The sequence below is a fragment of the Triplophysa rosa genome, linkage group LG24, assembly GCF_024868665.1.
Source record: "Triplophysa rosa linkage group LG24, Trosa_1v2, whole genome shotgun sequence".
Taxonomy (NCBI): domain Eukaryota; kingdom Metazoa; phylum Chordata; class Actinopteri; order Cypriniformes; family Nemacheilidae; genus Triplophysa; species Triplophysa rosa.
Genome location: NC_079913.1, coordinates 11,246,549 through 11,270,807, shown reverse-complemented (window position 1 = coordinate 11,270,807; position 24,259 = coordinate 11,246,549). Strand labels below are relative to the sequence as shown.

The 24,259-nt window shown below is 38.5% G+C and overlaps 1 protein-coding gene across 19 annotated transcripts in view; it reads right to left on the bottom strand.

Moving 5' to 3' along the window:
• The window catches only part of magi2a (membrane associated guanylate kinase, WW and PDZ domain containing 2a), a 190,778-nt gene that overhangs the window by 7,545 nt on the left and 158,974 nt on the right, over positions 1 to 24,259 (bottom strand). For 8 of the 19 annotated variants that reach the window (XR_008961905.1, XM_057323688.1, XM_057323689.1 and 5 more), the window contains 12 exons: positions 17,808 to 17,839; positions 15,674 to 15,842; positions 13,340 to 13,381; positions 12,773 to 12,888; positions 12,028 to 12,220; positions 10,522 to 10,785; positions 9,666 to 9,851; positions 7,060 to 7,354; positions 5,286 to 5,502; positions 4,875 to 5,018; positions 1,100 to 1,238; positions 200 to 288 (listed from right to left, as the gene is read on the bottom strand). Coding sequence is in view for 18 of the 19 variants with exons in the window: in XM_057323688.1 (XP_057179671.1) it covers positions 200 to 288; positions 1,100 to 1,238; positions 4,875 to 5,018; positions 5,286 to 5,502; positions 7,060 to 7,354; positions 9,666 to 9,851; positions 10,522 to 10,785; positions 12,028 to 12,220; positions 12,773 to 12,888; positions 13,340 to 13,381; positions 15,674 to 15,842; positions 17,808 to 17,839 (1,886 nt within the window). In the remaining variant the exon portion in view is untranslated. Of the gene's footprint in view, positions 1 to 199; positions 311 to 1,099; positions 1,239 to 4,874; positions 5,019 to 5,285; positions 5,503 to 7,059; positions 7,355 to 9,665; positions 9,852 to 10,521; positions 10,786 to 12,027; positions 12,221 to 12,772; positions 12,889 to 13,339; positions 13,382 to 15,673; positions 15,843 to 17,807; positions 17,840 to 24,259 lie in introns of all 19 variants that reach the window. The other 11 variants (XM_057323695.1, XM_057323697.1, XM_057323696.1 and 8 more) reach the window with 4 other exon arrangements.

The following is a 24,259-nucleotide window of genomic DNA, read 5'->3' as shown; positions in this document are numbered from 1 at the left end:
TCTGAATACAAACTTGTATAATCTTATTATGTAGTAAGACATGTTGCATGTGTTTCCATCTAATAACCAAGATATCAAAACAACGCCAGAGAGTTCATTCAAATTAAACAAAGAAAAAACACAAAATGAAAACCAAACTACGGAACACTCAGAAGAATGCCGATTGGTGTGTTAGAAGGCATGCACTCTTATTACAAACCGTGTCTTTAGGATGGCCCATTAGGAAGAAATAGGGGGAGCCATGGTTGTCACTTTTCATGCACATGGAAAGGCTGGAAGGTACCATTCCTATAAGAGGCGAAGTAACAACCTAGACCAATCATTAGGGTTAGAACAGCAGCCACAGGCTAAGACAGTATTAAGATCAGTGTTTAGATAGTGTTCATTGAGGAACATTGAGAAAAGGAGAGAGAAGTATTAACTGACATAACAAAGATGAAAGAGAACTAGTTTTATCAGTATTAACACAAGGAGCAAGATTGTTTCAATAGGCATGTTAAAGACGAGTGCTTTGTTAGCAAGAAAATGGAAGGATTTGAAGTGTTATTTATTATGTATTCTAGGTATTAATGATTAGTATATAGAATAGCTTTTAATGTGATTTTGGTCTGAAATTACCAGCAAAATTCAGCCTTCAAAAGCAGATATTTCATCAGAACATGACATTTTTTAAAGGCTTTATTTGTCATGGCTAAATGCTGGTGTTGAGATGCTTCACTGCTGTTTGACAAACAAAACGTATCAAATGACTATTTCTATTGTTTTATTGTTAAAAACGTAATAAACATCCGTTTTGTTCAAAAAAATGTGCTTATCTACACTCTTTCAAATATCTCTTGTGTTAGGAATAGTGTGTTTGCTTTTGTAATGTATGCAATGTATGTACACATTATGTGTGTCTTTCATTTCTTTGCACGGAATATGTAAATATATTGTTCTTTTCCACTTCATCTCAAACTTTATAGATCAACAAAATATGACCTTCCTTTTAAGAAAAACCATTTTAGGACATACACTGATTGTTACAGATTCTAAAGCTAAATGCAAGTCATTCTTGATCTATAAAGTATGATCATACAGAAAGCATGTGTTGACCTACCATACTCAGGGACCTGCCCTGTTCCTCTTTTGAGAAGCAGGCGAACTCTACGGCCGCCCGATTTGATGAGCTCAATAGCCCGAGCATGTGTCATATCCCTCGTGCTCTCACCATTTATCTCAATGATCTGATCTCCGATCTGCAACAGAGTCAAAACAAGGCTAATACATGTATTGAGAAAATGATGTAAACAATCAAGGCATTTGATGGAAAATTGTGAGCATCTTATGTCATCTGGACGTGAATTATTATCTGGTGTAGATAAATTAGGGTAAATGGCTGTTTTTTTTCAGGACCCAAGCAGCAAACAATATTTAAGGGACCGGTAAATCATATGATGGAATGTTTGTCCTAAAAGGACCAATAAACTTTTATAGATGACTGTCAGGGTAAACAATGATGGCGCAAAAATGATATAAAACACAGAACCAAATTCTGTTTTTGAAACAACAAAAACAACAGATTCTGTTGAAAGTTTCATCTGTTTTTCACAAACCATTCCCATTCAATGTCTTCCTAATAAATTATTATAGGGCTTGTAACTAGAAATATGTATATTGGTTTGAAAAATAACCAAACACCAAGTAATGTCTTTTTAAAGCTAAAAAACAAAAAGTGGCCCCATCTTAATGGCCCCTTGGAAGTTTGTTCAGGCCTTGGCCCCCCTTGTTGAGAAACACTTTTAGATTCTGCCTCATTAAAGTCACCATGAAATTTCATATTTTATAGCGTTTATTATAAATGATTTTATAATACAAATACAGAATACAAAAGAAGATATTTTGAAGAATGTTGGTAACCGAACAGCCGCAGTGCCCATTTACTTCTATTGTATGGACACAAAACCAGTGCAAGTCAATATGAATCACTGTTCTTCAAAATATCTTCTTTTGCGTTCAGCAGAAGAAAGTATATCATACAGGTTTGAAGTGACGAGAAGGTAAATAAATGATGACAGAATTTTCATTTTGGGGCGAACTATCCCTTTAAGGATAAAACGAGCATGAATGTCATTTCTGAAGGAGAACTTTTTGGTAGGATCAATATAAGTCCATAAGTCACGGGATGTTGGCTGTTTAGCTGAGCACTAATCAGCATTAGCAGTCATGAGTGAGCTTTAGCACCAATTCATTTTAGCAGTAATGCCACTGAATGAATCACTCATGGGCCTCAATGGAGCACAACACTGATGTCTGCAAGCCCCTCTGTGTAAGGTATGTGACTATTTAGATAATGAGGCATCATTGATTGCCCTTCCTGATACACAAGACCCCCAGTACGATCCTCAATAATATCATACGTGCTCTCAAGTTCTCCTTTAACAGACAAACAAAAAGAAAATGTTTCCCAACACAGGTATCTTTTTTGAATGACCATCATCTCTCCTTCATTATTGGCAAGGAGTCTCTGGTTTTGGTTTTTCGTGGAGCACAGCTTGGAATGGTTCCCCTGACCTCTAAGCAAATGTTTGAAGACCTACACTGAAGTGCCTTGAAATGTAAAGCTCTGTTCAACGCATTGATGTAATGTTGACTGAAACAGAAAGTTAGGCCGGGACATACTCAGTGGCTCCTCGCCCCTTTTAAAATAATGGAATTTGATGAGAAGCTTAAGTGCAGAATGATGTCATGAAGATAGCTGATCCGTATTGGTGGAGGTCAGTGACTGTCAGTTTTGAATGCTTGTATCCTTCTAGATTTATATCCTTGACGCAATCGTATTTATACAAAAGTTTCATTTTGATTTCATTGAAACTTTAATGTCAGAGGTAAAGTTGTGTGAGTTTGTGTGGCCACAGGTGAGTGACTGTCAGAAAAAGTTGAAAGGTTCGAGGAATAAAGACTATCCTAGCCTAGGGGCTGTTTTATTCATATTAGCTATGACAGCTTCCCAATAGCATAGCAAAGAAAAAATGAGAACGATGAGATAGAATGATAGACAGAATAATAGATACGATTTGACAATAGATGCATTTTTATCCATTTTCTGCCCAAACTCCTGGCAGTCAGATCAAACCTTGAGATGAGAAAGATATTAACAATCATGACTACAGTAAACTAATTTCTCTTTTCTTTTCTCTAGTTTATCACAAAGAAGAAATGGAAGCTCAAGGATTGCATTGCATTGTGGGATACAGTATTCCATGCAGTGTTGAATCCTGCACATTCTGGGCAAATGTAAAAAGTAGTAAAAAATGTAGAAGTAGTCAGAAGGTTCTTGGAATTGAGATTTTGTAGGTGAGTGGGTAAATTCATATAATTCGTATGAATTCGTATAGTGTGAATCGTACAAAAACGTACGATTACTTGAAAAAAACAACACTGAAGTCCCTCCCCTAACCCCACCCCTTAAAGGTGTGATGAACTGGGCTTGTTTATTGTTTTATACTGTTGTATGAGGTCTACTTATGACGTTTGCGTGGTGTTTACATTCAAAAACATCAAACTCAATAAGTAATAGGCTATTTTCTACCCGGGTTTTGAGGCCGGCTCGACAAACGATCGGTTTTAATGGGCGTTCCGCCACAAAGACTTGGAAGTAAACGCCCACTGCTATGATTGGATAGCAGTTTGCGTAGTAAGCTTAGTTGGAGCCTTCTGTGAATTTGGTTAGAGACGTAACGTTAGGTTACACATTAGCACCATTCGCAGTTTTGGCACGGTATTAGTATTATCTGGAGACTCCTGTGATTTATAAATTGCCTCCCCACATCTGTATTTCATGTGACACATTTGCACGGGATAAGCGAAGCCTCTGATTTACTCAAATTTACTGACTTATTTCCCAGATGTGATGGCAAGGCTTTGCGTATAGTTTGTATAGCTTAGGTTACACATTCGCCCTATTCGCACAGGATTAGTATTATCTGGGGACCTCGTGTGATTTATAAATTAACTCCCCGCATCTGTATTTCAGGGCATATCAAGCGATCTCTAACAAAGCAATAGTGACGCATAGTACAAAAATGTTGTACTGCCTTGTTCACAAAGGAATCTGCGGTAATGTTTTACCCCTGTGAGCTGGAACGTCTTTAAAAATAAACTTCAGCCACGCATTACTAATGTCGCAATCCGAAGGAAGGTTATGCAGCGACTGTGTTCTTCCACAACCAGGCACTGACTCCACAATATTTTGCGATCTTTAACGGCATGTTTATTGCTTCAGTACTGTCATGCGCGAACCAGTGGGCGGGCCTAGAGAAGTAGTCGTTGGTATTCTCTTGTGGAGGCGGTGTTCAACCTATCAATGACGTCATAGATAGGTGCATTCCAGAACCTGCCGTTCGCTGGGCCTGGTGTCAATAACAGATGTAATCTCAGTAACAAGGGCGTTTTCAGTTCTGACACTTACATGATGTTCACGTGAATACGATTCCCTCCTATATAACAAAAGCTCGCGTTAAAATTGTGGTTTTAATTCATGGCGTCTTTAACTTAACGTCACTAGCGCGAACGCTAACTGTACCAAAACGTGCAAATAAGATCGTACGAATTCATACTAAAATAAGTTACGAATTCCTGTGACACTGTGTTAAACATTTTCACTTAGCACTTTTTCACAAAAAGTTTAAGATTTCTTATTTATTAAACCCGAACGTCAACTACATACTGTATCTCAGTTTATAAACTACAGTTGGAGCGTGGACAAGATTTGTTACTAGAATGTACAGTATATCAATTCATAAATAAAGCAATATATTTGAGATTGGAATTTCTATATGTTAGTACACCAAACCTAAGAAAACATTTCGGGACAGGAAGTGATACCAGCTCACCCTCATCCTCCCATTGCGTATGGCTGGCCCATCTTCGGCCAATCGCAGAACGAACAGATCCATCTTATACTCACGGCCTCCACGGATACTGAAACCAAAACCTTTCAAGCCTTTTTCCAACTCTACTGTAAAGAAATCAAAATCCTACACACACACATACACAAACACAGAGGAATTAAATACTTCAAAGAAATTTTTTTAGACATCCTGTAAACTATATAGCATATACTGTACTTTCTGGAAGTACTGTTTCAACAAAAAAGGCCTTTGTAGATCACTAGGACAGCATTTTACTATACGTTAAACTGGTATCTGGTAATGTATAGAAGTATTGCATCAGAGTGTATTGCTATACCATATATAAATATAATTAAGTTATATGTTGAGAGTTGAGATCATCAAAAGCATTACCTGTGGCATCCTGTAGTCAGGTAAGGGAAAGGTGCGTGGGTCAGTGGACAGCTGTCTATAGTCCAGTAATGGGGGGTGTCTGTAATCAAGTGTAGGGGGCTGTCTGTAATCCGCTACAGGAGGGTGCCGGTAGTCCACCGGGGGTTGACGGTAATCTGTATACGGCTGCCGGATGTCAGGTTTGACGTCCTGTCTTGCTTTCACCTCTGACCTGTAACTGAACCACATACATACATTTCAGACCTTTCCTCAAACAAAGCTATTGCATGGCTTCAGTGGCCCTTATTCGAGCTTGACAGCCCCTATATATATGCCTTAGTTGTATGAAATAGAGAAGTGTGAACATGAGGGTGGGCAAATAATGTCTATTTACTATAAACTATGAACAAAAAACCTTTTTAAGATTCATTTTTGAACAATTTGTTTCAAACGTAGCTTTTGCAAACTCCTGCAAAAAAACTGGAGCTACTAAAACAGCGAGCATTTAGAACCAAACAAACATTTTGCTATGTTGGAAAAAGGATATACATTTATTTATAAACCCTCAAAATATTTACCCTGTTTATGTCGGTTTTCCTATCGAAAATATCCTGCCGCTGACAGAAGCAATGCTCTAATGAATTTTAAACTTTAATGCAGGATAATGTTCTGTTGAAAATGGCTAAGCCTGAGGAACTCTAGGGTGTATATTGAAACTTGAGTGAGCACGAGATAGCAAGATGTGAAATCATTGGCCCCCGCAGGCTACATAAATGATTAAAAACTGTTTTAAAGAGCCAGGCAGGTAAATTATTCAGTTCTGTAAGAGATAAGTGATTTTGCGCAACGACTTAATAGTGAAGGTGCACGTCTGCGAGTCAGAGAGGTTCGGAGAACTGTGAAGTTTAGTAACTTTAACAAGTTTTTTTTTTAGTGGCACTCAGTAATTTTGTTCATGCTGGAGTCGCTCATCTTGGTTTTGCATTTTGCAACTGTATTGCGTTGCGTTGTTTTAAACAGTAAATATTTTACCTGGAACTTTCCTTATTATTAACAATTATTCCCTTATTTGTAGACAGAATGTAAAATAGTAAGTTGAAATGACTTGTACTAAAAAATTCAAGGCAACCACGCTTTTTTACAGTGTGGCTCACCCAATTTTGTAAAGAATTATAGCAGTATTTGTCTGACCATGTGATTTGATAACTGGCCCATTTGAAAGGTCTATGGCTTTCGTCCCCAATCAATGCAAGTCTATGGGATTTTTTTTACCCGTTTTATTACCCGCCATGTGCGAACTGCATGTCCAATTGCTTAGAAAAGTAATATCACACCTCTCCTGAACAAGCCGTGTGGTTTGAGGCATCATTTGTGTCCGTTACACAAGTGTGGGGAGAATTCTGCCGCGGTCAGGCTAGTCTTTGAGAATGCGAAATTCATACGGACGGTGCTGCGAAAATGGGCGGGAGTGATTCCTGCATCTTTTACATTTCTGTACCGAAAGATCACGCTGCGACGTTTTGATCTTCTATTGGTCTCACGCACTCACGTGACGCGAATTCGCAGGTCAGAGTTCACCAATTTTGAACTTTGCCACGCAGCAAAATGAGAAATATCTTCACGTTTCCGGTCTGTTGCATTTGCATGCGTATGAATGGAAGTCAATGGAACGAAAAGTCAAGTGTGACCGCGGCTAAATGCTTAAAAGATAAACACTTTATGCTAGGTTTGTGTGTTCCCTAAGCCTAATATAAATTAAGCATCATTAAACAAATGAGTGAGTTGGGTGTCTTACCCACTGTCGTGGCTGTAGATCTGTACTGGCACGGCTGAGGGCTGGGTGGGCGTGTTCTGCTGGATCACTGAGATGGGCTGATTGGCTGGGCTGGTTTGAGTGACAGGGCTCGGTTGTGCTTCTGAGCTAGGCAGCGTTGTGGAGCTGGCTTGAGGTGCAGAGTTGGTTTGAGGGGTGGAGTTGGGTTGAGGAGCAGCACTGGTCTGGTTCACAGTGCTGGGATGGCACACTGGACTGGGCTGGGCCATGGGGCTCTGCTTCTCTGAACTGCCTGCAGAGGGCGTGCTGTTCGTCTCTGAAACACATAAAGGGTGAGAAAAACCTTGACTAATTGGTCAAAAGGGTATATATCATTTATGCTAGGCATTTATGCTTGTTTACTTTGAGAACTATTCTTTGTTCCACAGATGCAGTTTTGACTCCTGACTAGTTTTTTTTTTAAGATTTGTTTTTGCCGTTTTTGCCTTTAATTGTACAGCTGTTTGTAAGAGAGGACAGGAAGCGAAGTGGGAGAGAGAAGGGGTGGGTTTGGGAAAGGACCACGAGACAGGAATCGAACCCGGGTCGCCTGATGCGCAACCGCGCCACATGTCGGAGCACTGCCCACTAAGCTATTGCCTCCAACTGACTTGTTTTTTAATAGCACGCTGATTTTCTACTTGTAACTTGTAAGCCAGCTTCAGGTATTAGGTGGTGGGACATTAGGCTTGTTTGACTTCATGTGGTGCCGTCAAAGTCTGTTTACGGAAGTCGTGCCACTCGGCGGCCATGTTTGCAACGCCTCCGGGCAGCTATAGCATATATAGCTATAGCGTCATAGCAAGTCCACAGTCCTATCTATTTGAATGGGGGAAGGCAGATATTTCTAAAATCGACAAATTAAACAGCACATTTCCGATTAATAATTACACATGACATGAACTGTATCATAACTTTGGTTTGCTAAGCTTGAATTGTGCCAAAAATCACCTTTTTTAAGGTCGCCTCATCTACTGCGCCTGCGCCAATGCTGGTAAGCGCCTCATGAGAGCCCCGCTTCAGAGAATCGTCAGTCTTTATTGATTGACGATTGGCTCGTTTTACTGGAAGGCGGGACTTCCTTCGCTACGGCAGTGGTGATTAATATTAATGTCAATATTTAATATCTTTGTGCCGTGCAGACTATCCGGCAAGAGTAATCATTTAAAAGCATATGGAGCAGCTGGTTCTCGGCTCTCTCTCGTAGTACTATGTCGTCACAGGCCGATGGGTCTCTTACGAAAATTGGCCAAATAAACAACGTTTTATTTTTGTAAGAGCTGAACATTGCCTCATGAAGTTGAACAAGCCTACTGTCATTCCAGAGAGTGACTTATTAAATCCCGGGTGAGCGGGGACTAGATGTCACAAAATGACAAAAATGTGTTTAAAGTTGCAATCTATAATAAAAAATATAATAAAAAATAACAAGAACAAGTACATTAAAATCAGTGTCTCTTTACGTTACAGATGAATAAGTTGAGCTGTCGGGTACGATTTTGCAGTAAATGTCCGTTTGACGTCGCTTGACTTCAACCTACGTAAGATGTAACTTGCAATTTTATGTTTCAAACAGAGGTGGCAATATAGAGGCAAAAGTTATGGGTTGCAGCTTTGAAGGGATAGTTCACCCAAAAATAAAAATTGTCATCATTTACTTACCTACGAGTTGTTCCAAACCTGTATAAATTTCTTTGTTCTGATAAACACAGAAAAAGATGTTTGGAAGAATGCTTGTAACCAAACGACTAGCATAGTAGGAAAAATGACTTTGTAATGTTTTATGTTCTGTTGAACACAAAAGAAGGTATTTTGAATACACTTTTGATTACCATTGCTATTTTTCCAATGGTAGTCAATGGTGTCCAAGAACTGTTTGGTTACAAGCATTCGTCCAAATATCTTTCTCTGTGTTCAACCAAACAAAGAAATTTACACAGCTTTGCAACAACTAGAGAGCGAGTAATTTATGACAGAATTTTCAGTTTTAGGTGAACTAACCCTTTAAGCAAGTGACATGCTCTGACGCGACCAGGGGCGATTCTAGGGTGAATGGATATCCGGGGCTTAGCCCAGAGACATGCGTATATGTGTCAGAATACACGGTATATAAACATATAGGGCCGTTCACATTTTAAGTGTAAAATAACAAACTTGCGTGCACAAAAGACGTGCAATATGAATGGCCCCTAAGTGATTTGAACAGGGCATGGTAATACAAATTTGGGGCTTCATTGAAAACATTGGCCCACATTAGCCCACCCCTAGCACCGCCCCTGGATTACACTAAAATCAACAAGTCTCATAACGTGGGTGCTTGTAATGCAGATGGCTTTATTAATCATGACCGCAGTGATCTGGGTTTTTGTCATGCTGTATAGATTCTGTTAACATGCATTAGGGTAAATGACTATATGCTAATACAGAAAGATTCCGATGCTAGCAAGTTGATTTCCTCCTCTTTGGACATTGGTGACATGAACATAACATAGGTAGGTATAATAAAGAGACATTATTAACTATTAATTATAAAGAGCTTTTGAGAGCTTCAAGTAACATCCGGCCAGCAAACAGATGAACACACTCACCCTCCTGAGGAATGATCCTGAGTGTGACGCTGAGTCCCGCATCCTTGATCAGCTTGACAATGTCGGCGTGTGGCATGTTGACAATAGACTGATTGTTGACGGCGAGTATGCGATCTCCAACCTTCAATTTCCCACTGTGGTCTGCCGGACTTCCCTCAATGATCCGTCCAATCTTATGAGGCACAGCTGATGACACACATACGCGTACAGGTTTTATGTAATACACTGAACTCTCATTTACGTACAAGCGCGGGTGCTACAGAACACTGTAACCAGCCTCTTCAGTCCTCAAACAGAAGTGCATCCATTAATAAAATACAAGTTTATAAAGACATGCTGCATTTTTAATGGCGCTGTGGCCCTCCGAAGAGACCAGCCAGAGTGAGCCATGTATTCTGTTTGGGGCAAGATGTTAAAGCAATATTGCGGGGTCAAAACAAGGCAAGTCTATTGAGTCATCTTTAAGTTAAGAAAATGAGCAAGTCTACTGTGATGCATTTAAAATGGGAATCTATAAGATGCTACAGGGTGTTTAAAAGCATGAAATGCGAAGTTTGTATTTCTGTAAACAGGTGCACGTTTTTTTGTTTATTCTGGTCCAATTCTTGCCTCAAAAGTCTATCACAATTTCTTTTGTAAGCGCCGTAGTAAGTCTATTTTTGCCACTGTAGCAATACCAAAGTTATGGGTTTAATACCCTGGAAGTACATGAAAAGATCAAATATGTTTGACCTAAATGCAAGTTGTTTTTGATAGAATGTTATACATACGATAGCACGCATCAGATTCTGTCCATAAAGAGTAAAATGAACCTGTAGACTAAATATGGTTCGTATTAAAGGTGTAGTATATTTACCAGAAGCAGGCGTGGATTCAGGCCTGTTTAGCGAACTGATAATAACGAATCCGAATCCTTCAGTCTCCTTGCGTTGGATGGTGACATCACTGGGCTGCGAATTCTGATTGGCTACTGTGTCTGGCGGGGAGGAGCCTGTGGTGGAATGGACAGAGTTCTGGCAGGGAGTGGAGTTGTTAGAGATAATTCTGGAGTTGAAGTCACTCCTGGGGGAACTGTGTTGGGTGGACCCAGGACTGCGGCCATTCTCTGGAAAGGGTTCACCTATGTATAACAGCGCAGAAAAAATACATTTGTTTTTATTAGATGTAATATGTAGTTGTTCTGGTGCAACTTCACAAAGCACAAGTATTTCTGAACAAAATCGGCAGCACTTGTGATGTGGTGAGATTAAAGAAATGAGTGAGGCTGAATAAAATAAGTTTACGTTTTGGTCAACGTTTTTGGAGTAAAAATACATTTCATTTTTGGATGAACTATTCCTTTCATCATCAGATTCCATACCTGTGACATTATAAGACAATGGCAGCTCTGAATATTTAAATGAGCATTTACCGTTTGAAAATCTCTTATTCACCACTTTTTTGCATCCGTTACATTACATTACACGCATTATTTGCAAAAAGGGATAGAATTTTCAAAATAAAAATCTGTCATTATTTACACACCCCATTGTCATTTCAAACCTGTATGACTTTCTTTCTTCTGCAGAACACAAAACAAGATATTTAGAAAAATGTTGATAACAGTAAACCGTTGGTCCCCGTTGACTTGCATTGGTTTTGTGTCCATACAATAGAAGTCAATGGGGACCATCGACTTTTGGTTACCAACATTTTTCTAAATATCTTCTTTCGTGTTTTGCAGAAGAAAGAAAACCACACAGGTTTACAATGACAACAGGGTGAGTAAATGATGACAGAATTCTAATTTTTGAAGGTGAACTATTACTTTAAGAGCAATTCATAAAAGCTAGAGAGAGAGAGAGACGCATCCTATCAAGAGTTTGGCTAAAGTTGGTATATGAAGCCATTCTTTGATTAAAGTCTCTTCTGCCAATAAAATCAGCAGCCAGAAATCTTCCCTTCAGCCCCACTGAGATGTTGAGGATAGAAATGGTTGTCCAAGTAAGATAAGAATGACCAGACAGCAGGAAGGATGAGGGAGGCAAAGCAAAAAGGCAAGGCAAGGCAAAGAGAGGTCACATGATCCGACCCTCACCAAGAAAAATAAGGTTGTGTGGACAAGTAAAAGCGAGTGGGACACACTATCATAAGCAACAGAATCTGCTTCATTACCTCCAAACACAGCTCCCATAATAAAAACACTTTCTCCATCACATCACAGGACAAGTATGTATGTACGGTACTGTTTAGGGTGTTGATAATATGTTTATATGTTTACGTGCGAATGTTATGCAGAACACTTGGAATATAGGCTCATAGTGAGTTTGCTCAATTTTGGCCCAAACATACAAATTTGACCCTCATGTCTGATCTTTCCCACCTGTGGGCTGAAGTCTCCGTCTCACAGTGAGTTTGACCTGGCCATTCCGGGCCGCCCCGTGCATCAGGTCGATGACATAGCGGTGAGGTTTTCCTGCCACATAGATTCCATCAACAGACACGAGTTCATCTCCAGGCCGAAGACGTCCATCTTTGTCTGCCGGGCTTTTCTCTATGATTGCACCAATTAGGATCTGTACAGGTATGACAGCAACATTTAGTTGGTTGTACGTTTAAGAAAGGCAACTTATTTTTTGGTGGCTAGCCGGAACACCAGCATCTAAAACACAGCAATTGCTTTTTCCATCAGGGTACTAATAATGTTTGTTAACAAATGTTAGTTATGTATTGTGAGTTTATGTACAGCGTCGGTCTGTCAAGGAGACAAGGGAGGCTGAGCGCACTTAAAAAATAATTCAATATGAAAATAACAATCGGAGCATATTGGATAAATTGAGGCTCTCCATCCATTTATAAATGATTATTGGTCATAGTCTGCAGATGGCACTGTGTGATCCAACGTGTTGTCCAATATTGACTGTTGGGTTAATGTTTGAAATAACTATAACTTGCCATTAATTCAGATATTTTTATATTACGACCATTTTTGTACCGAGCATAATAATAAGCAAAAAATGTTCTCCATGACAGCCTTCATGAAAAACGGACCGCCACTGTGTGCCATGTTAGCAACATGTGGTGAGGTCTCTTTCTGAAAGCGTGTGCGTTAGTTCTAGAGTACGAGCCTTCTCCTGAGCCTCCGGACTCACAGGCTGTCCTGGTTCTTCTCCGCCCAGGATCCTGAAGCCGAAACCGGACTTCTGTCTGCGTAGGTGCACCGCCACCTCTTGGAACTCAGTTGCTGTGAAGAAACATTGTTGATGTTCACGTATCTCATAATTCAGCCAAGCACGTTTTTACTTGTTTATTCATTTTATCCTTTCTATCACTTACTTATATTTGTATATATTTGTATAGTCTTATTCCTCCTCACTACTGTTATCATACGTTGACACTTAAGGTAAGTGTCTGTCTCCCCATCTTTCTATGATTATTAATTATGAATTTACCCTTTTCATCTTTTGCATTCTTAAATCTATATAGATTTATTCTCAAAATGGCTAAAATGACAAATTGAAAAACTAGCAATACTACCAACACTGCTTATGAAAATATTCCGAACATATTCCACAAACTTCAGGCACTATTCATAGAGGTCACAAGAACTGGATTAAAAAATACATTTCAGACTTTCTTTTTCTCATTGTTTATGCAGAAATCTATCTGTTTTGGGTGCAGATATATTTACTCACCGGAGGGGTCAGCTGTGAGGACCGGTCGAGGAAGACCTGGCTCTGAGAGAGAGAGAGAGATGTGGCGACAGCCAATAAATCACAGCTTCTATTCACATACACACACTTGGAAAAAAAATTCTATATGCATAATATATATATACATGGCATACACAGCATAGCTCCTTGTCTAAAAAAAGCCACAAAACAGACAGTAAAAATAAAGATCTGTTAAAGAAAATATTTGAAAATATGTTGGATACACACATACAAAAGCTTTTCAGGGAGCAATCTTTCTTTAGTGTTATTTAGTTTGTTTATATTAAATATTGTCAAACATACAAATATATCACAAAATATATAAATATATCTCCCCGAATTTTACTTTTTCTTTCTTCTGCAAAAACCAAAGGAATTGTTAAGAATACACAACGTTGTTTTTCTACTAAACAGGCTGTACAATCTTTGTTCGGTAAACTGCAAAATCAACCTCATTTTTAAACAGCTATAACATTTAGTGTTATGATTGAACACACTGAACAAATGCAGTTGTACAAAACAAGGCTGGTTACAACTATGTAAAACATTCTCCTTATGAAATAAGATCACTTTCAAAGTACTGAGATCTTGAGGAATTTAGGATATTTACCAGAGAGAAATTAAAATACACACAACTCAGAATCCCATCACAGTGTCTTGGCTCCATAATTCTGTAGTTTGCACATCACACCTAATATCTCTATCACCATATCTGGCAAATCTGGTGTGTGTGTCTATAGACTCCAATATGTAAGCATGATATGATATTGAAGAAAAATGTGAAATGTGATTATTTGTTAATATGTGATACAATAATGCTTTAAGTCTGTGAACTCAATTTAAATGACATTATATATATTTAAAAACTGAAAATTACATAACCAATATACACGTTTCACATTCTGTCTCGGAAAAGAAATCATCACCACAACCTCTAAAAGTGAACAGCCATGTTTTACTGCTGCTGCAAATAAAAACAAATCTGAATGCTATCGTGAACACAACATTTCGATAATGCTGACATATCATGCAGCCATACTTTAAACCTTCGACCATATCAAAACCCTTCAAAGTGAAATATGTCAAAATGCTCTACTCATTCTATACAGGATCAAGATTATTACATCATCAGCTGACACTGACCCACTATATCAACTATTATCTACACTAGTACCAACCTGTCACTGTCAGCTGTGAATCCTATAAAGAATTACATACACAATTTGGGGTAGAAAAAAGGTATAGAAGAGGAAACAATACTGAAAGAGAGCTTGCCAACACCCTGCTGATGACAAGAGCACAAATGGATGTATCCTTGGATATTATAATTTGGTTTGTGAAACAAAAACAAGCGTTTAATTGGGGTCCAGCCGGGTTTAGTTTATAATACACTTAAGGGTCTTTCATACTGAGAGGGATCTGCAGCGACAAGGCAGGTTAGACTATACAAAAAAAAAATAAACGGCACGATGCAGTGACCACCAATGGGAATGTAGAAAGTGAAGATCATGTGATCGGTTGCCTACCGCACTACTAGCAACAAAAAGAACCACTACTTATTTAATGACCACAATGTAAAAATCCATAAAAAAACAAAATTTTCTTTAAGCTGAAGAAACAGAAATATACTGTAAAATATTTTTTTCCTTGTAAAATTACAGGATATAAGGATATATATTAAATTGTTATCCCTGTTTTTCTTGTAAATTTGTTGTCTTGTTCTGTAATCTTACAGTTTTTACCGTATTTCAAAAATTAACTTTATCAAAAGAAATCTTGGGGCGCCAGAAATAAACTGGAAATAATGTTTTTTCCCTGTAAAATTACATCAGCTCCTCCCCCCGGTTTTCTTGTAATTTTGCGGTCTTTTTCTGTAATTTTACGTTTTTTACCATATTTCAAAATACATGAAAATATGTAAAAATACAATCAAATTCTGTATTTTTTACAGTAAACTTTCTGTAAAATTAAAACACTCTCCTTGCAAGTGTACCTGCATAGAAACGTTAACTTGACCTTAAAAGTTCAGCGTATACGTCTCTAAATGTCTCTAAATTTGGTAAACCAAGCTCCTGCATTAAAAATGAAAGTGTTATACGTGTCAATGAACTTTAGGCCTGTGAAAATTCTCTCAGACAGTGTAAAGTAGCTTTCTATGAATCTTATTGAATCTTATGAATTTTAGAAACGCATCGAAAATTAAAAAACAACACGATTTTAGTGTGTCTGGTGCATACAAGCATACACTTTTGAAACGGCAAGAAAGCTAATTTCGTAGCTGTAGATGCCAGCAGAAGCGTTGCCATGGTTACTTACGCCTATTCTCATACATAGCCCTGGACTTCTCATACAGGTCATAGGGATCCGGCCTGACCAGGTCAAACTCTGGACCCGTGGGCCAGTGAAGATAAGGAAGGCTGTGGGGGAGAGCATGGACAGATAGACCGGTCGTAGGACTGCTGTGAGAATCCCAATGTTCCAAAACCTGCAAATACACCAGCATTCAGTCAACAGCCCAACCAACATGTGTCTCCTAGTGCTGGGCTTATTAATATGCTGAACTGAATAAGCAAACAACGTCCTTCTAGGCAACTTCCGCCTGGATTTGGTTTGCTGTGGGATAGGAAGTTGTGTTTTTAAACGATGAACCTACTTGCAATAACCAGTTTTAAATAAAGTGTGCACACAATGCATGTAACTTCTAGCTCAGCGAAAGAGCTCATCAAGGACGTCGAATCTCTACTGCTGTCGGCCCTGAATGCAATCTTTTGGTTTTCTCATTCGAATGCAGCTGCGGTCGAGACCGGTCCCAAACCACCTCACAAAACCCGCCTTTGCGCTTCACCCAAAAATTAGGTTACACGTACGGAATGCATAAAGAACATCCAGCATGCATAATAGATTCATGAGGGTCCGCTTTGCCTTAAAACATTAAAACCGAAATAAGCAATAAAGGCATAATTAAAGGACAGTACAAAACACAAGGAACAAGTGCCAGGATGAAGATTAGTTTATTAAAATCAGGCAGTGTGTTAGTTAATCTCAAAGACCGTCAGTGCATGAAGACAAATATCTTTGGGCAGATGAAAATGTGTCATTAGCAAGTAAACACATGCGAGCACACAGAAGAATTAGATTTTTGCCTAAGCAAAGAGCTGTCATGTTTTGGCGTATGGTAGGCTTTCGGTCTTTAAAGGGATAGTTCACCCAAAAATGACAATTCTGTCATCATTTACTCAACCCTCTTCTCATTTTAAACCTGTATGACTTTCTTTGTTCTGCAGAACACAAAAGAAGATATTTTGAAGAATGTTTTTTTTGGGTGAACTATCCCTGGGGGGAATGCTAAAACTCAAACACGAAAAACAACGTTGCATCGCTTTATTTAATGCACGTTTTATGTCACAAAAATCATTTAAGTGAAACTTATTATTCCTCAGGACGTATTACTACGTGTTTGCATTCACTCATTACCACATTATCATGTTAAGAAATAAGTAGCATTCACAGTTGTAATGACAGGGTAGAGCTGTTATATCATTTAATATCAATTCAAGGCTCTGACCATAACATCGTGTCATTTTATGTAATATGTTGTTTGGTTATGGAAATGATGGACCATTACATGTCTTCTAGCCATCCCTTTAATGAAAGTATTTCAGAAATCCGTCTAGCAAATGATATCTAATTAAACCTCATAAGGAACACAGAGAAGAAGAGAGAGAGACGCATTATGAAAGAGCCGGCAGCTCTCTACTGTACTGCACCGTGTGGCTACTTTCACTATGTTCCAGTTCTGATCCCCTGAGAAATAAAACTGTTGAGGAATGACAGTACAGAAGCTGGCAGCTGGAGGCAGTGCTGCGCTTTATTGTGAACAGTCTGTGGATTTATGTCCAAACAGGCCTGGATTATATGGGCGATGGGACGGGACAGCGCTTGTCTGCGTTTCTCTGATTCTCAGACCAAAAATAAACAACTGGGACAGGAGGATGAGTAGGTATTCCTGTTTTTTTTTCGTCCCAGACTATAAGAGAAAAAAAATCTGAAGGGTCTTGGACAAGTGAATTCAGCTGGCTGAAAGAAGATGTGAGGGTTTATATAACTGGATTTATAAACATGTACGCTGCTCAAGAAAGTTAGGAAAAGCGGATACTTGGTGTATCTATAAAGAAAATGAGTCATTCTTATTTGTAAATTAGGAAAGACAAGCAATTAGAAAGCACACTTCAGTTAGTGGGAGCTGCTAACGTGTTATAACAATGTAATAGAGTACGCATTACACTTATTAATAAAGATCTACATTTATGGTTATTGATGTTGACATACACATTTATCTAGCTATGTTGTATAATGTAAATAGTAGGACTCCATCACTCATGTTATAATAGAGGAGTATAAGTTGGCCGTTAGTTTATTAATCAGAAAGTCGAACGACGATACGTTTTACCTGTTTAGAGGTCTTCCAAGGTGAAAAGTGTCCTGCAATAATAAAAGAACAAAGCATTTAGCCTACTAGATCTTATGTGTGAAAAAAAAGTGTGTTCCTTTATAGCTTTTCCAAAAGCCTACTCTTCGGCAGATTGCTTTAAAGCATAGTTCATTCATAAATGAAAATTCTGTCATCATTTATTCACCCTAAACCTGTATGACTTTGTTCAATCTAAAGAACACAGAAGCAGATATTTTTAAGAACGCTGGTAATCAAACAACATTAAACCGCTACTGACTTCCATTGTATGGACGCAAAACCACTGAGACATTTCTCAAAATATCTTCCTTTGTGTTCCATAGAAGAAAGAGTCATATAATGGTTTTGGATGACACGAAGGCGTTTTTTTGGGCCTTACTGTAAAGAATTGAAGTAGCCATTGCGTATATTTCCAGCAAATTACATCATTTGGTGAAATTGTTATGGGGTGCCATGTTAAGCATTTGGAACATTCTGTGGTTGTGAATGTTTTTTAAAGCACTTTAAAAAGAGACTGACATGAGGGCCGTGGAATTACAATATGAATACTTCTTAAAGACAAGACAATATAATGTGCAATTACCACTAAGAACACAATTCAAATGGCAGCTACTTAATTGTATCTATTATGTCTAACGTCACACTTTTTCTCTAGGAAGTAACATTTTCCTCTCCAAACGGCTGCACTATGAAGACACGAGTGGTTATTATTCAATTATTTAACAAAATATTCAGTAAGGACAAAATTTACATGTAAAATAGCTGAAATGTTTGACCCTAAAGACTGTATTTGTGGATGTTGGATTTGTGGAAAAGATTTCCTGTGGTTGTCCGTAAAGGGACGTTGAAATCCAATGACAAGACAGATGCTTAAAATGCACATAATGACGTCTCCGCATCACATCAAATGTGTATTTTCCTCTGGGGCGGAGGAATGTGAGCTGAGATGAGGCTAAAGGCCACAGGGCTTCTGAACTCTAATCACAACAAACAGGAAGTACTGGCGGTGTAGAGCACCTCTCCTGGCGTTAAGAGCTAAACAATGCTTGCCAACATCAAACGGTACATTCATGACTATTTTCTCTTTAAACTCCTTGTAAATTGGCCTTGAAGCACACACACAGCATGCTCAGTGTCTTGCATTCAACTTCTCTGTCGGTTTTTCTACAGATCTGTTTGCCACAGATGCCCTTCAGGAATGCACAATGGATCAAATAAATAATGGAGAATATAATTACGGCTGGCACGATTTTCAATCATGTTGACCCGTGAAAGCAACGCCAAAACAGAGGAGATTTAAATGAGTTTTTATGCTTTCCAATTACAATAACTGGTTGTGATGATCTGACGCTCAAGAATCTTAAAGGGATAGTTCACCCAAAAATGAAAATTCTGTCATCAATTACTCACCCTCTTGTCATTACAAACCTGTATGACTTACTTTCTTCTTCCAAACACAAAAGAAGATATTTTGAAGAACGTTGTATCCAAACAACGGCGGTACCCATTTAATTCTATTGTATGGACACAAAACCAACGCAAGTCAATGGGTATTGCCGTTGTTCGGTTACCGACATTCTTCAAAATATCTTCTTTGGTTGATTGCAGAAGAAATAAATTAAATGATGACAGAATTTTCATTTTGCGAGTCAATGTAGAAAAATGTTATTTGATGAAATTTAATTAAAATGAGAATAGGAAGAGACCGATGAATGTTTGGTATTTTAGTATTTAAAAGAGTTCTGGGTCTATGTTGGTGGTTTAAAGAGGTTACCGTTGTGCAAAAGAGTACTGCTTTTGTTTAGGTTGACAACAGGCTTAAATATCATGAATGTTGTTTTAATTAAAAATGCATTTCTTTGGAAATACTAGAGGCAAATTTGAACACAAATTTTGAACACAAATTTGGTGTTACTTAAAAATACCTTAAACTCAGAATAGTTTGTTGGTACTACTCAATTTTATTAGAAGTTGAAGTCACAAACATTGATGCAAGCTGCATATTTTTTGTTCAATCTATACAATATTATATATTTAGTAAATAAGAGATTTATTTTGCAGTATAAACAGCTTTGTTGGTTAAAACAGGAGTTTATAATGGGATTCGGTGTGCTTTCACTGAACTGCTAGGTTCATATAGTTTTATGTAAACATACATAACTTTTTGATTATGATGGGATGGACACATTCTGGTGTTCTTAAATAGCTTGCCTTCAGTGGATCATTTATTCAAAGCATATATAACAGTTCACCCGAATTTTTGATTTTCATTCTGTTCAAAAAAATGCAAATATGAAGTTCACTGTTCTTGATTAACTTATGTATAAAACATTTATGAATTACTTTAATAAGGAATATGCAGTATGGGTGCCCTGCAGGAAAAAAGGTTTAAATGTAAATCAAAATGAATATTTGTGTTAACAAAATCAAGAAAAGCAATTATGATTTTCATCATAAACACACACTGCTACGCTTCCTCTGTGCCGCACGTACAACACAAACACAAAATTGCAACAGTGTGGATTAAAAGCAAAGAGAAGCGCGCTGCCACCGGTCGGGCATGAGTCATCAAATAGGAGCGGAGAGCTCCTCCAGTGAGCAAGCCCACGGTTATAATGGAAGAAATCTGCAATGCTAAAGCAGTACAGCTGCTTTAAATGAGAGGAAAGGGAAGTGTCCTGATTGTGCTTCATCTGAATATGAGGAAAGCGATGAATTGGAGGAGAGATTTGGAGAGCGCTCGGATGGAGAGGCTCAGGTCGTATCGAGCTTCATCAACGAGCGAAGATGATCTTATGATCGCAAGACGATCAAAACATCCTTGAGAAAAAAAATATTTACTTCAAGTAGTGCTTTGCCAAAATGCAGGAGCTATAAGCTATTGGAGCACAGCGGTCAATGGTGCCATCAATCACACAAATGAACAAAAAGAAAACAGAAAAGGTCACCGGAAAACAAAGCTTTTGTTTTGGCTTGTTAAAGCAATGAGCCATTCCAGGCTGTGTGTTATAGTCATTTTAGCACACATTTAAAGGGATAGTTCACCTAAAAAATAAAGATTTCGTCATCGTTTACTTACCCTCATGTTATTTAAAGCCTGCATATGACTCTTTCTTCTGTGAAAGATATTTTGAGAAATGTTGCAGTGGTTTTGTGTCCATGTAACGGAAGTCACTGGGATCGAATCACGTTTGAAGGTATTGAGGAACGCTGGTCACCGAACAACATTGGTCCCATTGACTTCCATTATTTGGACACGAAACCACAGAGGCATTTCTCAAAATATCTTCTTTTGTGTTCCACATATGAAAGAGTCATATACAGGTTTTGAACGACATGAGGGTGACTAAATGATGAAAATGTTCATTTTTAGGTGAACTATCCCTTTAAGCACCGTTAATAGTATGCAATACGTTCTTAAAATCTGTATAAGAACAGAAGGTTCAAGACAAAGAATACATTTTGCCAATGATGTAAGAGCTATCTCTCCTCTTGTAACAGTTCACAGATGACAGACGATGCCACAGGGGTAAAGTGTAGGTAAAAGGATTTAATCAAACAAAACACGAACCAGGAACAAAAAAAAGGTCATCCACAAAAATATAATCCAAAAGGTAAAAAGGTGCAAAAACTAAGGAAATCCACAAAAGCAATACATCCACTGAATAATACACGAAACACTAGAAAAACATCCACGGAACGAGAAAACACAAGTCAAAACCATCCACAGGAAACAGGTATGATACTAGGAATACGAAAATTACAACTAGACCAGACCACAAACACTGGGTAAAGGGAGAACATAAAGTGATGAGGTTGATGAGGTTCAGGTGAAAGTCATTAGAATTCAGGTGAGCGGGGTGTGTAGCGGGGTGAGAGCGCTGATGCAGGGGGCGTTGTCATGGCTCTGCTTCCTTAGTCATGTTTTTCTTGGTCCTGTAGCAGAGCCATGGCAAAGCCTTTGGTTATGTGTGGAGAGAAACATATTATTGTCCTTTTGACAATAATATACGTTCTCTCCAGTGTCTCGTCTCTGTTTCCCGCCATCTTGTTTCCTCGTTATCCTTCCCTAAGTGTTTAATGTACCACACCTGCCCCATGTCGTTATCCCTCGTTTGTGTTCCTATATTTACCCTCATGTTTCTTTGTCCTGTGCTCGTGTATTACGTATGTGTGATGTGCATGTGTTTATGGTGTCTAGTGAAGTGCCATGTTTTGTTTCCTCCTGCGGTTTCCTGTTTATACTCTTGCTTGTGTTCTTGTTCCAGTTCGTGATCTTTAAAGTAAGTCTAGTTAGTGTTCGTTCTTTTTTGGTTGTCTAGTATTGTTTTAAGTTGTCAGTTTAGTCTAGTCAGTTTATGTTCTTGTTACCCTCTGTACCGTTTTACCCCCTCGTGGGTGTTTTGTTTTGTACTTTTGTTTATTGTTTAAAATAAATATATTTATCTCGTGTTAACCCCTTCACTGCCTGCCTGCGCTTGGGTTCTTCCCCTTACCATTCCTGACAGGGCGTGGTCGACTGTGAAGACGTGACCGTAAATCTACGCTTCACTAACTGGTGATCAGCTGGCTTTTCCTAAATGTAGGAATTCACACAGTCAGGGAAAGAAAACCCTGCAAATCTCTGTTGAATTTGGAGGGGATCTTAATGTGATGGTGTCATTAAGACACGAGATAGCATCTGCAGATAACCGTGACTTTAAAGAATCCTCTGAAATTAGGTTAACACATAGCCAAAGCAAGGTTTTCGTGATAAGAGTCTCTACGGCGATGAAGGTTCTAGATAGACAAAGCATTGCAAAACCAAGCAGCAGCTGGATTTTATTATAGTAGCATTTCCCATTTTTATATTTAAATAAGTTTAATAACATTTAGTCTTAACCAAACTATCACTATTAAAAGTTAGGGGTCACCTGAGTGAAATAGTTCTCTTCACATTAAAATCCTTTTAATCTGAAAGTGCATTCTTTAAATGCCTGAAATAAGTTATGCAGACACATATACAATTGTACAAACATATTCGTTTTTTTTTCAAATGTACAGACTGCACTTTTGAATATTTGTTTTATTTGAATTACTTTGAATAATGAAGAAAGAACAATAAGAGAACGCTGTTTAAAAAGCATCTCAAGGTCAGCGATGAAGAAAAAAATCAATAAGTAAGGATTCAGACCCTAAACTTTCGATGGTAGTGTACCTTTCTCATTGCCACTGTGCATACAGTTAATATTGTATGAGACATTATGAAGTCTCTTGACAGTGAATGTTTTGCAATTTCCAACCTTATAATCATTTCAGCGGGTTGCCTTTTTAAATACACTGTGTGACGGACAGGTTGTCATTGGCCCTAATGCAGCTGCCCCGCCCACTACTGTGAGTTATGCCACTTCATTACAATTATTATAATAACACTGATAATGTGATGTTTTGGATCTACACCCCTGCACCGTGGTGCTTAAATTAACAGGTGTCTTTGCATCATTTCTACAAAGTGACTCTGTGTTGCCATTTTAAAGCCATGCAAAAATCTCTCTCCGTCCTTCTAGCATCTTTTGTGTGGGCTATAATGCGTGGTGATTAAAATACGCTGTGGGCACTTGGGACATCAGATGTCCACTTTAGCTCAAATCAGCGATTTGCTAACCGTCTACTGCTCGCTTTATGACCGAGGCACATTTCATTATCTAAACAAGATTAAACATCAGAGATCAGATGGGGAGCATAAATCTTCATTTATTCATAATATACAGACAGACCCAGCAGGCTCACCAATGCAGCTGCTGCTGATAGCGTATACTGTATAATATACTAAATGTTGCATGTATTGAATATACAGTATACCTGTATGTAGATGTTATGGATACATTTTTGAATATGTTATGGATACAATACTGATTTCAACATACAACTACTGGCCGATTCGTATACTTGCTCACTTATATGAACTGTCATTACAAACAATCAAACATTACGGTTTTGATTAGGGTTGGGCGATGTCTACCAAATTGACATCGGACGATGGCTACAGTGAAACATCGTGATGTTCTATAAAAGAGTGAGGCGTGTCTTCTTTATACAGTTATAAAGTCAGGCGGGACTGCGCAAACTGCACATACAGCGCGAGCTCCACGATTTTTCTGATGTTATATTCAATAAAAGAGTTGGCGCATCTTCTTTATACAACGCAAGCTGCGCAGACACGCGTCTTCTTTATACAGTTATAAAGTCAGGCGGGACTGCGTAAACTGCACTTCCTGTTTATTACACGGATGGGTCTTTTTCCGGCAGATGACGCAGGCGTCGTTTTGTTCCACTAGGATCTCGTCTACTCTAGCGGGAGCTTTCGTCACCATCATTTGCCGGAAAAACAAGCCTCTGGTTCACGCGCATTCAAGAGATGACAGAAGCTAGACGTCAACGTTAATAGAGCT